Source organism: Rhinolophus sinicus, chromosome 8 (assembly GCF_057876585.1).
Source record: "Rhinolophus sinicus isolate RSI-liver-muscle chromosome 8, RSI-T2T, whole genome shotgun sequence".
NCBI lineage: Eukaryota > Metazoa > Chordata > Mammalia > Chiroptera > Rhinolophidae > Rhinolophus > Rhinolophus sinicus.
The window spans coordinates 1002023-1014812 of record NC_142508.1 but is presented as its reverse complement, the minus strand read 5'-3'; the positions used below and the strand labels follow the sequence as shown (position 1 = coordinate 1014812).

The window sequence follows — 12790 nt, the reverse complement described above, 5'->3', positions numbered from 1 at the left end:
GGGGAGACAGGCAGGCAAACAAGGACGGGCCGAGGAACAGGAGACCGCACTACAGTCAAAGAGCGAGTGTGCAGGAATAAAGGCTCATTAGCGCTGTGGGTCACAGTGGAATGTTTTGAAGACTCTCGAGTGGAAGCATCCCAGGTGATACAATGAGGGTATGCGTGGATTTCTGAAGGTGGGCACACGACTGAGAATGACCTTGGACTACACGGTGGACATGCACCACCCCACGTGATCCAGGAAACGACATACTGAGGATGGAGAGGAAGACTGAGCTTCCCCCAGTACACACGGGAGAGTGACAGACAATCCTGACAGTGGCCACAGCAGCAGTCAGGGGCACCAAAGTGGCCTGCTGCAGGGATCCTGCCCGGAACTCCAGGGGGTAAGCGAGTGTGAACACCAGCACCCCACCCGGAGATGGGCCAACAAGGCAAGCCCCGTATTGGTGAAGAAATGTAAACAGAGGGGTCTTCTAGGAGGTGGGCACCAGGGGAAGCTGTTTACAAGGGCATGGCGTCTGAGAAGGGCTGGAAGAGCCCTGGAAAGAGGAGTGATGCACAGAAACACCGGGAGTCATGAGCTCGAGTCCCCCTGACAGAAGGAAGGAGTCAGCAAAAGCTGACAAGGGAGCAGCAGGTAGGAGGCAAAAGGGACGCATCCTGAAAGCTGTCTAGGAAAAGGGAATTCCCAACTGTGCCAGACACTGTTGACAGGCTGAGAACTGACCGTGGATTTGGCAACATGGAGGCCATTGCGACCTTGACAAGACTTGTTTTTCTGGAGGCGTGGAGGCAAAACCCTGACGGACATAGATTAAGAGAGAAGAACTGGAAACAAATTAAGTAGACAGTTCTTTCCAGGAGTTTATGGTAATGGAAAGCGTAAGAAATGTGAAGAAGGTTATTTATTTATTTATTTTTTGGGAAATTCTTAGCCGGTGTCTTTTTTTTTTAGATTTTATTGGGGACGGGGAACAGGACTTTATTGGGGAACAGTGTGTACTTCCAGGACTTTTTTCCAAGTCAAGTTGTTGTCCTTTCAATCTTAGTTGTGGAGGGTGCCATTCAGCTTCAAGTTGTCCTTTCAGTCTTAGCTGTGGAGGGCGCAGCTCAGCTCCAGGTCCAGTTGCCCTTTCTAGTTGCAGGGGGCACAGCCCACCATCCCTTGCAGGACTCAAGGAGTTGAACCGGCAACCTTGTGGTTGAGAGCCCACTGGTGCATGTGGGAATTGAACCAGCAGCCTTCGGAGTTAGGAGCATGGAGCTCTAACCGCCTGAGCCACCGGGCCTGCCCAAGAAGGTTATTTTTAAGATGGGAGAAGTTACAGGTGGTTGTAGCAATAATACAGTAGAGAAAATTTACTGATGCCAGAAAGGAGAGGGAGACCGGCTGAGGAAACGCGCTCAAGCCACAGGGCTGGACATAAACTCATCCATGGGAGAGACTAGCACAAGCAGAGACGGAACACGGAGCTCCTCACAGGTAGGAAAGAGGGGAAGTGGTGGAGCCTGCTGGCTTCCATCTTCTCAGTGAAACAGAAGCCTGCTCATGGAGTGGGAGGGTGGGAGAGTACCCGGAGCAGAGAAACACACCAGACTGAGAGGCATGGTCAGATGCAGTGGCCTGTAAAGCCCCAGGCCAGCCCAAGCCAGAATTCCAAGCAGCGCGGGTGGCCCAGTGACACCTTAGAACATGACAGCACTTCTCAGACCCTGAGGCGATGCAGACAGGGTCCCCAAGAAACTTCAGTGGCCTGATTCTGACACACGCCCTGTTCTCTCTTCTCCCCGTTAGAGCCTATACCTGCAGACTTCCCCTTTTCACCTCCCACTCACTCTTCCCGCCACTAACCCCACTTCACACCCGCGGACCGACTCCCAGTGCTCTGGCAGGGGTCAGTAACAATCCAACGGCCAAGCTGCACTTTCTTGTGAACACTGAGCTCTATGCAGCGATTTCCACGCCAACAGGCTTCCTCCTGATGGTTCTCCCAACCTCCAGCACTCGCTTCCCTTCTCCTGGCAGCCTTTAGACGTTATTCTTCTCCACTACCTGGGCTGGGCCAGAAATCCCTTCTCATTCCACAAGCTCTTCACAGATAACCTCAGCCGCCTGGGATTTAACCCCGAACCCCCAGAAATCCCGGGACCACTGCCTAAGAACCACTGCTTTAGGGTATTAGCAAGGCGGAGTGGCTGGAAACCTAAGTAGCTCGGGAGGAAAGTGAAAGCGAGGACCCAGGACGGATGGGAGTGGAGGTTCATGGTGAAGCAGCTGCAATTAAAGAACTTGACCGAGGAAGCTGGAAGAAGAGAAGGTCGTGGTTAAAGGATGTTCCAGGATTTTCAATTCATTTTTAAAGGCGGAGAGCAGTAGTTACAGGCACTCAGGAAGTTGGTGCAGAAGTGGTGAATGAGAAGGATGAAAGTTAATGGAAGAAAGGAAATCAAGGAAGTAAAGTGCGTGGCATGCAATGGAAAGACCAGTGGGAAGCAACTCATTCAAGAGTAGAAGTAAGACTCACAATTACAAAAGCAAACGTATTATTAATTTGGAAATAAAAGCTACCCACAATGAAAATAAAAATTCTACTATAACAGACGGGACAAAAACCACACAACTGGTGGGACCAGAAGCAGGAGCCCCTCTAAATGAGAGTGTCTTTAGAGAGAGACAGACCCACAGGGACGAGTGACACGAAAGCAAGCCGGATGACAGCTCCTGTCCTCCTACATCCAGGGCGACGAAGGGAAATCCCTCGCCCAAGGGAGAAAATCACCAGAACTGGCAAGGACCGGCTGATGGGAGGGAGAGCTCTCCTGGCTCCCTGGCTCCTCGGCTTGTAGCCCCTTCCTCCACCTCGTGCAGCGTCCCACCCTCTGCTGGTCACAGCTCCTTCTCTCACCTGCCACTCCTGCCTCCCTCTCATAAGGACCCTGGGGATCACCCTCCACTCACTCAGGTGATATAGGATGACAGCCCCCTTCACCTGACCACATGTGCAGTCGCTTCTGCCACGAAGGCTGACACATTCACAGGCTGCGGGGACTACCACGAGGTAATTACCACGAGGACATCCTCATGGGCCACTGGACTGCCTACCAAGGGAAACTGACTGAACCCGGTTTAGAAACTCAAGGACAGAGACTCGTCTATCCCTCTGTCCCTCTCCTGCTCGCTCCCGTTATGACAGCCTCCCGTCTGTGGGCTATTGCATCTGCATCCACTCCACTACTCCACTGTATGACTCTATGACCGCATGAGAGAGAGAAAAGCAGCCAGCCTGCCGCGCTGCTTATTGGGACTGTAAAATGGTGCAGCCACTGGGAAACGGTGACAGGTCCTCAGGACAACCTTGTGGGCCAGCAATCCCACTCTGGGTATTTATCTAAAAGAACTGAAAGATCTCAAAGAGACATTTGTACACCGATGTTCAGAGAATCATTCACAACAGCCAGGAGACAGCCCAAGTGTCCATCGATGGATGAGTGGACAAGCCAAATGTAGTCTCTCCATACAATGGGATATTAGCCAGCCTCAGAAAAGAAGGAAATTCTGATATGTGCGATGACACGGATGAAACTTGAAAACGTTATGCTAAGTGAAATAAGCCAGTCACAAAAAGACAAATACTGTATGACTCCACTTACAGGAGATACCTGGAATGGCCAAATTCATAGTGACAGAAAGCAGAAGGGAAGTTAACCGGCTGCCGGGGGCGAGGGAGGAACAGGGAGTTTTTGAGCCCTGAGGACAGTTTCCATTTGGAATGACGACAAAGTTCTGGAGATGGGCAGTGGTCATGATAGCACAACAATGTGAATTTACTGCATGCCACTGAAATATGCACTTAACAATGGTGACTTGTAACTCACTACGCTTGGTCACTGTCTGCCCTGGGTCTGTGGAGGGTGGAATACACTCACCACCGAGGGGTGCCAGTCCTGAGGAAGTGTGGGTGGAGAGGGGCAGAACTAAGGGACTCTAGAATCAGTGCCAAAATTGAGTGGTTTCCAGGGTAGGAGACAAAAGTAATAAAGCTCCTGGGTACTATGCTATGGGTCCCTTTCTAAACCCTAATACCTAATTAATTAAAATTAAAGCCAAAAACAAACAGACCGATGGAACAGCATAGAGTTCAAAATCAAACCCCACAAATATACAGTTACCTAATCTATGGCAAAGGTCATAGATGGTGCTGAAACAATGGGACATCCACGTGAAGAAATATATATGACTCCTACCTCACAGCATACACATGAAATACACTGCAAATGGACTGCAGATCTCAGTGGGAAGAGCAAATCAATAAAGCGTTTAGGGAAAAGCACAAGCGAACACCTTTATAACCTTGGACTAAGCAAAGGGACATAACACAAAAAAGCACTGACCATAAAAGAAAAAAATTTGATAAAGTGAACTATATTAAAAGTAAGAATTTCTGCTCATCAGAAGATATCATTCAGTGAATGAAAAGGCATCCACAAAATGAAAAAAAACAAAGACCTAGACATCATATCCAGCATACATAAAGAACTCTTGCAAACGGTTTATAAAAGATATATAAACTAATTTATAAAGGGGGAAAAAACTCAACGCTATTTCACAAAAGATTTCCAAATGACCAATAAACATGAAAAGGTGCTCAAGTCCATTAATCACCAGGGAAATGCAAAGAAAATGTTTTGTGTAATAAATGCTATGACACACTTACTAGAGCAGCTAAGACAACAGAGAAGAGAAAGTGCTCAGTGCTGCACAGACGGGAAGCAAGCTGGTGGGAGCGGAACCCTGTCCAACCCCGTTGGCAACGGCATTAACAGTACAGACGAACAAGAGCACAGCCCATACCTACTAGCAGTTCCTAGGTCTACACCTGACAGAAATGCGTACAGATGTTCACCAAAAAACATGGACAAGAATATTCGTAGGCAAATCTGGAAACCACGGAAGGGCCCACCAACAGTGAAATAAAAATGAGTTATGCTGTGACCACACAACTGCGGCATTGAGAATGAATTATGCCCACACACAATACAAAGGAACTTCACAAGCATTGTTGAGTGAAAGAAAGCAGACCCAGAACTGTGCACGCTACAAGTTTTCATTTACGTAATGGTGCAAAACTAATCTATTAGCACGGGGACAGTGGTTACTCTTGGTGAGGCAGCGTAAGGGGACAGGGACAAGGTGGGCCTCTGGGGTGCTAGTGACAGTCTGCTTCTCAGTCTGGGTCAGGATTACACGGGTGAGTTTAGAGAAAGGCTTCAAGCCATACACACGTGCTTATGCACTTTTCTGTTTGTTTGAGCTTTAATTTAAAAAATTAAAATTAAACGAGATATATGCTATGTCCAACCCCACTGGCTCAGACTTTATGTCCTCTTTACTCTAAGGAATGACTTGGCGACGTGAGTCTCAATTTTCAAGATGAAGAACTACACGAATGAGGCAATTCTAAGCCAGAATGTTTTCACCTCAGAACAAGAGTGTGACTGGGTTAGAAGGGGGGGGCGGGTACGGTTTCGCACCGCTAAGGACACACAAACACACACGGTCACAGCGTGTCCTGGTGCCTCGCGACAAGGAAAAGCAAGCGGCTTGCTCAGGCCACGCCTGCTCCGCGACCCCTGCCGCACAGGCCACCCCGGAGCACGACAGGGAGGCCGCCCTAAGAAGTCGCCCAGAGCACCGTGCACTGTTGCTCGGCCCTCAGTCCCAGGAGTCGCGGGTCCACCCCCCAACACAGGAGGTTCCGGACTCAGTGCAGGTGGGGCTGGAGGGCGACGGGGCGAGGGACCGAGCGGAAGGCACACGCCAACTGGGACGCGATGAGCAGCGGGGCTGCGGCGCTCGCTGCTCCGCAGGGACCGGGACGCCGCCCGCACGGCGCCCAGCCCGAGCGTGGTCCTCGCCAGCGCCGGCGAGGGGCGCACAGGCCCCGCCGGACACCCGCACGTCCACGCGGCCACCCGCCAGGCCGCCGGGCGCGGGCACGCGAGCCCTCGGCAGCCGATCCGGGAGGGCACGGCACGGCCAGGGCGCAGGTGGCACCGCAGCGTTCCCCGTGGGCCCACAGCTGACGCGTCCGCACCGCGCGCGGCGCCCCGGGAGGAGAGCGGGTGGGCGCGGGGCCGGGGGCGGGGCCCGGGGCGGGAAGCCGCGCAGGTGGCAAAGGGGAGGCCGCCGCGGGGCTGGGGGCGACTGGGGCGGAGGGACAGGGGCAGAGGGTGAGGACCGGAGGGCCGGGGGAAGGGGCGGGGGCCGGGAGGGGCGCGGGCCGCAGGCAGCCGGCGGGTCGCCGCGGGGTCGCGGGCCAGCTCACCGTGGACTCCCGCACTTGGCTGTGGAAGTGCTGCTCCCGCGCCGACACCTCGTCCTGCCCTTCCATCCTCCTTCATGCCCGCCGCCGCGCCATCGCCCGCCGGTCCGAGGGGCTGCACGGCCGCTCCGCTAGCCCGGGACGAGAGCTGGCACACAGCAGGGACCGCCACCTGGACCGCGATCGCGGCCGCCGCCTCAGCCGCTGCCTCAGGCGCAGTCGCTCCGGCTGCGGAGGGCGGGCGCCGCGCGGCCGGGGCGGGGCCGCGGCGGGGCCTGACGTCAGATGCAGGCGCCGCGCGTCAGAGGAGGCGCCGCGGGCAAGGGAACTGGGCGGGGCCTCAGGCCTCTGGGCGGGGCTTGGGGCACGCCCCCAGGGGGCGGAGGCGGGCGGGAGGCCGCGGGAGCTCCGCCGCAGCCCCGGGGAGACGCGGTGAGCTCGCTCCGCCGGGCGGCTCTCCTTCCTGTGCGGGCGAAGTAATGGAGGTGGGCGGCCGGCGCAGGCTCGGCGCTCTGGTCCCCTCAGGAGTCATTCATCATCCATGGCCACGCCAGTTCGTGCCCCTCACTCAGCTCAGCCTGCAGGGCACTTGGCAGAGTCGAACAGTTCTCCCACGGAAACTTTAGCTGTGCCGAAGTAGGTAAAAGGGCGGAAATCGGTCGTTTCAGGACACGCTTTGGGCGGAAACCCCGAAACGTGGGTGCTCTGGGTCTGATACGGGGCGTGGGCTGCCACAGGTCCTGGGCTTGCCCACCTGGAAAACGTAGATAGCCTCGAATGGCAGCCCTTCCCTGCTCCTGGGGAGGTGTAAGGACCCTCCGCCGCACGTTTATTTGGGGGAACGCTACACGTGCCAAACACAGTAATTCACCTCATTCTGCATTAAGTATCTTTTATTGGTTTTTTTGCCATAAAACTGAATTTTAAGGAATATTTATCATTTTACTTTTGAATTTATTTGGCTATAAGGAAGTCATTTAAATTGCTGTTGGCTGGGATTTTTTTTGGCATCACAGAATTCTTAGGAAGTGAGAAAATCTACAAATTGCTTTCAAATAATTTTTATGATATTTATTCATTTAGATTTTGCAGTACTTTTTGCAATATTGAAGTAAAAAAAAATTTCAAGACTCAAACTTTTGTATGACTTCTGAAAAGCGTGTGGCCCCCAAATACTGTGCCTACGATGCTTTTTGCGGGAAAATGTTGGTAGTGGGAGGACACAGAGAACAGGAGGCTTGTCTGAGCGCGTCTTCCTGCTGCCGTAGCCTGATAAGACACCAGGAATAACTTCCAGCTCCTTAAATTCAACATTCATCTTTATTTTTTAAATGTCTTAGAGCCCTAAAGAGCCAGGGAAAGACAGAAAAGCATCCGGACGCCCACGGTCTGAGAGCTGCCACAACGGCTGTCACGCAGGGTCTCAGCTCCTTTGTCCCCGCAATGGCCCTGGATAATTTCTGGGTTAATCTCTCCACTAAGAGTGTAAGCACATTAGATTTTAAGATGTGTGCCATTTAGACATGTATTCCAGAAAGTGGATGCTATGGCACTTCTGATCTTCCTAAGCCAACACTCCAACCAGCTAGACCTTTTTGTTTCTTTTGTGCGGTTGTCTGTAGAGATTCTTCCACCGTGGTCTTAGTTATTTCCCTGTTACAGTACTTAGGCCAGGGTAGTAGCCATAAAATGGCCGCAAGCTCATCCCTCCCTACACGCTCACCCCTTTGCTGTGTGGCTTTGTCCCTCCTCCATCAACAAGTGGAGTCTATTTCCTACCACTTGAGTCTGGGCCTGGACATGTGACTTGCTTTGGCCAAAGGGACAATAGAAAACAGCTATTGACAAGTGCTTGTGCATTAGGGCTTGTCCCTTCTTCTGGCCCTGGGGAAACCTCCAACTGCCACTGTGTAAGTGAACCCCAACCAAGCTGGAGCTGGGTGGCCCAGTTATCTGATGGAGATACCCCAGCTGACACCCTCTTTTCTGCCTCCCTCTGAAACATGACTCTTCCCAAAATACACTTTTTCTCCCCTACTCTAAGCACTCCAATGCAGTTTTTCTCATTAACTACAGAATAAAATCTAACTCCTTAACATAGCATTCCAGACCGTGACTTTTGGACCCCACCCTGCCCTTCCGGCCATTGTCCCCACTTCTTTCTGTAAAGAGGCCTTTCCTGTAGCCCGGCTTCCTCCCCTCTCCAACCCCCAAAGCCTTCCCAGGGCCAAGGCCCAGCACCTTCTCCCATTCCGTATCCTCTTCCCTCCTCTTCAGATTCAGGGCTACCACCCTTCAGTGGCGACACCAACATCATTCTTCTCCACAAAGTCTTTCCTGACAATTCCAGTCTTTCATTCACTCTCCGATTGGCAAATACGGACACAATGGAAATAGGAGTGCTTCAGTCCTGTCCTCCCAGAGCTTATGATCCAGGCATCAGACAGAAACTTACCAGGAGTGATGTTCCCAACCACTGATTTGACCACTTAGCACATATGTCCTTATATTTTAGGCCAACACTTCATATATATGTGAGTGAGAGAGATTAGGGTAGTAGGGAGCTAGCTTTTGTAGGGTAGATACCACATTCCAGGTGTTTCACAAACATTACATAATTTACCCATCATAGGAACCCTATGGAGGAGGTACTGGCAGCTCCTCTAACATCGAAGAAAGCGAGGCTCAGAAAGGAAAAGCGATCTGACGCAGTTTACACAGTCCACATACGAACCCAGATCCACCTGACTCAGTAACTCTTGTTCTTTTCACGGCACCATGCTCCCTCCATGCAATAAAGCCAAAGCCTTGTTGCAGCACGCGTGACACACAGTGACATTCCCAGGTCCCTCTGCTGGAGATCGTGCCCTAACCACTCACCGTCCCCTCCCCCGTAAATTCTTCTGCACTCATTAGTTTGCCTAAGTATGTACTCAGGCAATAATGTAGTCAGAGCTCTCCGGAGAGACAGAACGTAGGAGACAGAGAGAGACAGACATACATGGACAGCTAGATGATGGACAGATAGGTAATAAGGAATTGCCCCACAATCTGACGTCTGCACGCTGGAGACCCAGGAGAGCTGATGGTATAGTTCCATCTCAAGTTCAAGGGAATTCTGATGTCCCGGCTCGAAAACAGGCAGAGGGAACTCTCCCTGACCCCCTTTTGCTCTATTCAGACCTCAGACGATCTGATGAGACCCACCCACCTGGGGAGGGCCATGTGTTTTGTTCAGTCTACAGATGCAAATGTTAATCTCATCTGGAGAAATGCCCTCCCAGACACCCCCCCATGTAATGTCAGACCAAATGTCTGGCTCCTGCGGCCCAGACAAGTTGACACAGAATTAACCCTTACAAGCAGGGCCTGTCTCCACTCCACTGGGCTCAGAACCGAGCGCCCCCGACCCGCTAATCCTCATGGAGGATGTTGGGTCACACCTTCCAAGCAATTATGCAGGACACCGCTTGGCTCCAGTGAACTAAGAGACAATTTAGCACAGTTTCTAAAGGCAGTATCATAAATACACATTAACTTACTGCAGGTTGGTTTCAATCATTTTTATTGGCTCATAATGTATTCAGTCATGTACCATCTTTCTTAGCTTTAATTATCCATCTTAACTCTTTTTTTCCTTCCAACTTCAGCCCACAAAATTTAGGAGGGAAATGAGTCAAAGCGGGAAAAGGAGCAACCCGTCAAATGAACCTCATCATGACACAGAGGGAGCGAGACCCGGAAGAATCACAGAGGTTGATGCCAGAAGGAGTCAGAAACCTCCTAGTCTAATTACCACCAAGACCCAGAGAAGTGGAGGGACTTTCCTAAGGAGACACAAGTTAGTGACCTGGAAAACCCGGGCTTGCATTCCTCCCACCATAACCCATCCCCACAAAAGGAAACTTCACCCCCTTCTCAGCTCCTGACCCACTCCTTCAGCTGGGTCCCTTCACTGTCCTGGCCTCATGCCCCCCCAACCCCCAGACCCTTCCTTCCTACCCTTTCCATGGAAGCTGCTGACCCCTCCTGGGCCTGCAGAAACGTCACAAGCTATAACTTCTCTGTGTTACGCCCCGGCCTGGAGTTTCTTGAACATCTCACCCAACTTTGCACCATCTTTAAGTCCTGCCGGCTTTTTGAACTTTCATATTTCAGTGAAAATAACAAACAAGTCTGAGCACTTACTGTTTGCCAGGCACCATTCTAATTGCCTTCCGCATATATCTAGTTTAGCATTCACCATTGTTCTATGTACTCATTACGTCCACTGTACAGTTGAGAAAACTAAAGCACAAAGAGGTTGGGGATTTGCTCGAGGTCACACAGAAAGGGGATGGCAGAGCCAGAATGAAACTCGGGCAGGCCATTCCAATAATCTGAATCACTACGACGGACAGCCTCTCAGAGGCTAATGTTCCCAGAGTCAAGACGGTGTAAAGTAACTCAGAGACCCTGAGTTACTAAAAACTATTACTTTACCATTGGTAAAGTAACCCAATGGTCAGTCTTCTGGGTGTAGATAGAAGTGCAAGTTCCTCCGAATTTTACCAAGGATTTGAGGCCGCTTTTAAAGAGAAAAAAAAAGATGATAGATAGATAGATAGATAGATAGATAGATAGATAGATAGATAGATAGATAAGAAAGTATATATATATATTTTTAATAAGACCCAAGGAACATGTATACTAGAATAATAAGTGATGGAAGAAATTAAACTTAATTCAGCAGCTCATAATGTACTCCATTTGCGAGTTTTGAATTAAACTTTTTGAGCTCCCTGGCATCACAAGTGAAGAAGCAAATGGGATGTGTGACATCGTGTTCATTTGCTATAAGAAGAGAGCATATCTGCTCTGCAGGAGAGACAGCTTGCCCCAGCTCTTTGCTCTAGAGGAAATGCTCTCATGTAGGCCTTCAGGGGGAAAATATTTTAAAATGTGGTAGAAAATATCCTCAACAATATCTCTTCAGCCAATGAGGCAATAGTTTCATGAGATTGTTTAGTTTAGTGTCCCTTGATTTTAAAAAAAAGTCAAGGTGATAACCCCAAAATACAGATTAGTGGAAGCACTTCCGTAAGAGGCTTTGCAAGCAACAAAACAGAACCCTGACAAATTTAAGCAGAAAAGAGATTTAGTAGAGGGATTTTATCCCACGCCTACAAAAAAAATGAAGTAGAATGATGGGATGACGTAAGCAAAAATGACAGCATAAGAACCTCCAGAAATCCTCTCCTCTTATAAAAGCCATGAGACGTCAGAATCAATGTCATCAGCATTCTGGAAGTTAACCAAAGGTTTGCAACATTCCAGGCATCTCTTGTTCAAGAAAAATGGCTGGATCTTGGTAAGAATGCAGGCTTTGTAGTAAGAAAAAGGAAACGTGTACAGCTTCATGACCTTGGATTAGGCAATGGTTTCCTAGTATCATTCAAAAAGCACAAACAATAACAAAACACAAGTCGAACTTAATCAAAATTAAAATTTTTGTTCATCAAAGGATACTACCAGGAAAGTGAAAAGATAACCCATAGAAATGGTTTCTTTTAGGGTGATGAAAAGGTTCTGGAACTAGGCAGTGGTAATGGTTGCACACCCTTGTTTAAAAACATTGAATTGTAGACTTTAAAAGGGTGAATTTTATGGTATGTGGATTATTTCTCAATTTAAAAAAATGGAACATAGACTGAAATGTAAAATGCAAAGCTCCGAAACTTCTAGAATGGAGACAAAAGCAACTGTAGCTGGTAAAGGTGTTTCCCGTGGTGGGGTGGTAAGCAATCTGGAAAATGCTGTTCATTGTACCACGACAGAACAGACAAGTAAGGGGTGGGTGGTGGGTACCAGGCCCCTCCCTGTTACCATGGGAGGTTACGCATCAGCCAAGGCAAGGCCGGGAGGAGCCGTGTGCTGATGGACTAGAGCGGGAGAACTGGCAACAGCCTATACTCAGACGGCCAGTGAAGACACAGCTGGAGAGATGCATGTGCACGTGGGCTGGCAGACACACACACACCTGCTATCCCTTCCTAACTCTCACCAAGTATCGATAAAGACCTGTTCGGGACTCTGCTGGTGGAAGCAAGCAGGAGAACAAAGACCTGAATAAGCGCGTGTAATCACAGTTTGGCCTGTTCCCCTCCTGTCATGTCTCGGGAGGCCCCCACCCTTCACACAACAACACGGCCGATGCAGACAGGAGAGCAGGACCCACTGAGTCCCAGAGAAGGGACCTGTGCGGGTTCTGTACCGGTTTCCCCTGGCAGTGCCGACATCAAAACGCCTTCCCTCTGGCTCACTGACACCCTGGACGAGGCGAGCTTTGTCACGAGGCCACTGAATGGCAGGAAATACAGCAGCAGTGGGAGAATGGCATGGGCCAGCATGGCCGGCAGTCAAAGAGGGACAGACAGGACCGGCTGAGGCCAGCAGGGCGGACTCAGAGGACCGTCCTCGTGC

At 50.5% G+C, this 12790-nt stretch overlaps 1 protein-coding gene and 1 long non-coding RNA gene across 9 annotated transcripts in view; one reads left to right on the top strand and one right to left on the bottom strand.

Annotated features, from left to right (window-relative positions):
• The window catches only part of LMBR1 (limb development membrane protein 1), a 116737-nt gene extending 110121 nt beyond the window's left edge, over nucleotides 1-6616 (bottom strand). For 4 of the 8 annotated variants that reach the window (XM_074315035.2, XM_074315034.2, XM_074315037.2 and 1 more), the window contains exon 1: nucleotides 6332-6582. In XM_074315035.2, coding sequence (XP_074171136.1) covers nucleotides 6332-6397 — 66 coding nt within the window. In that variant the 5' untranslated portion in view covers nucleotides 6398-6582. Of the gene's footprint in view, nucleotides 1-6331 lie in introns of all 8 variants that reach the window. The other 4 variants (XM_074315036.2, XM_074315040.2, XM_074315038.2 and 1 more) reach the window with 3 other exon arrangements.
• Nucleotides 6617-6714: 98 nt separating this feature from the next.
• LOC141567544 (uncharacterized) lies at nucleotides 6715-10515 on the top strand. Its single transcript, XR_012490270.2, has 2 exons — nucleotides 6715-6964; nucleotides 9979-10515. It is a non-coding gene; the product is annotated as an uncharacterized LOC141567544 (long non-coding RNA).
• Nucleotides 10516-12790: the final 2275 nt, after the last annotated feature.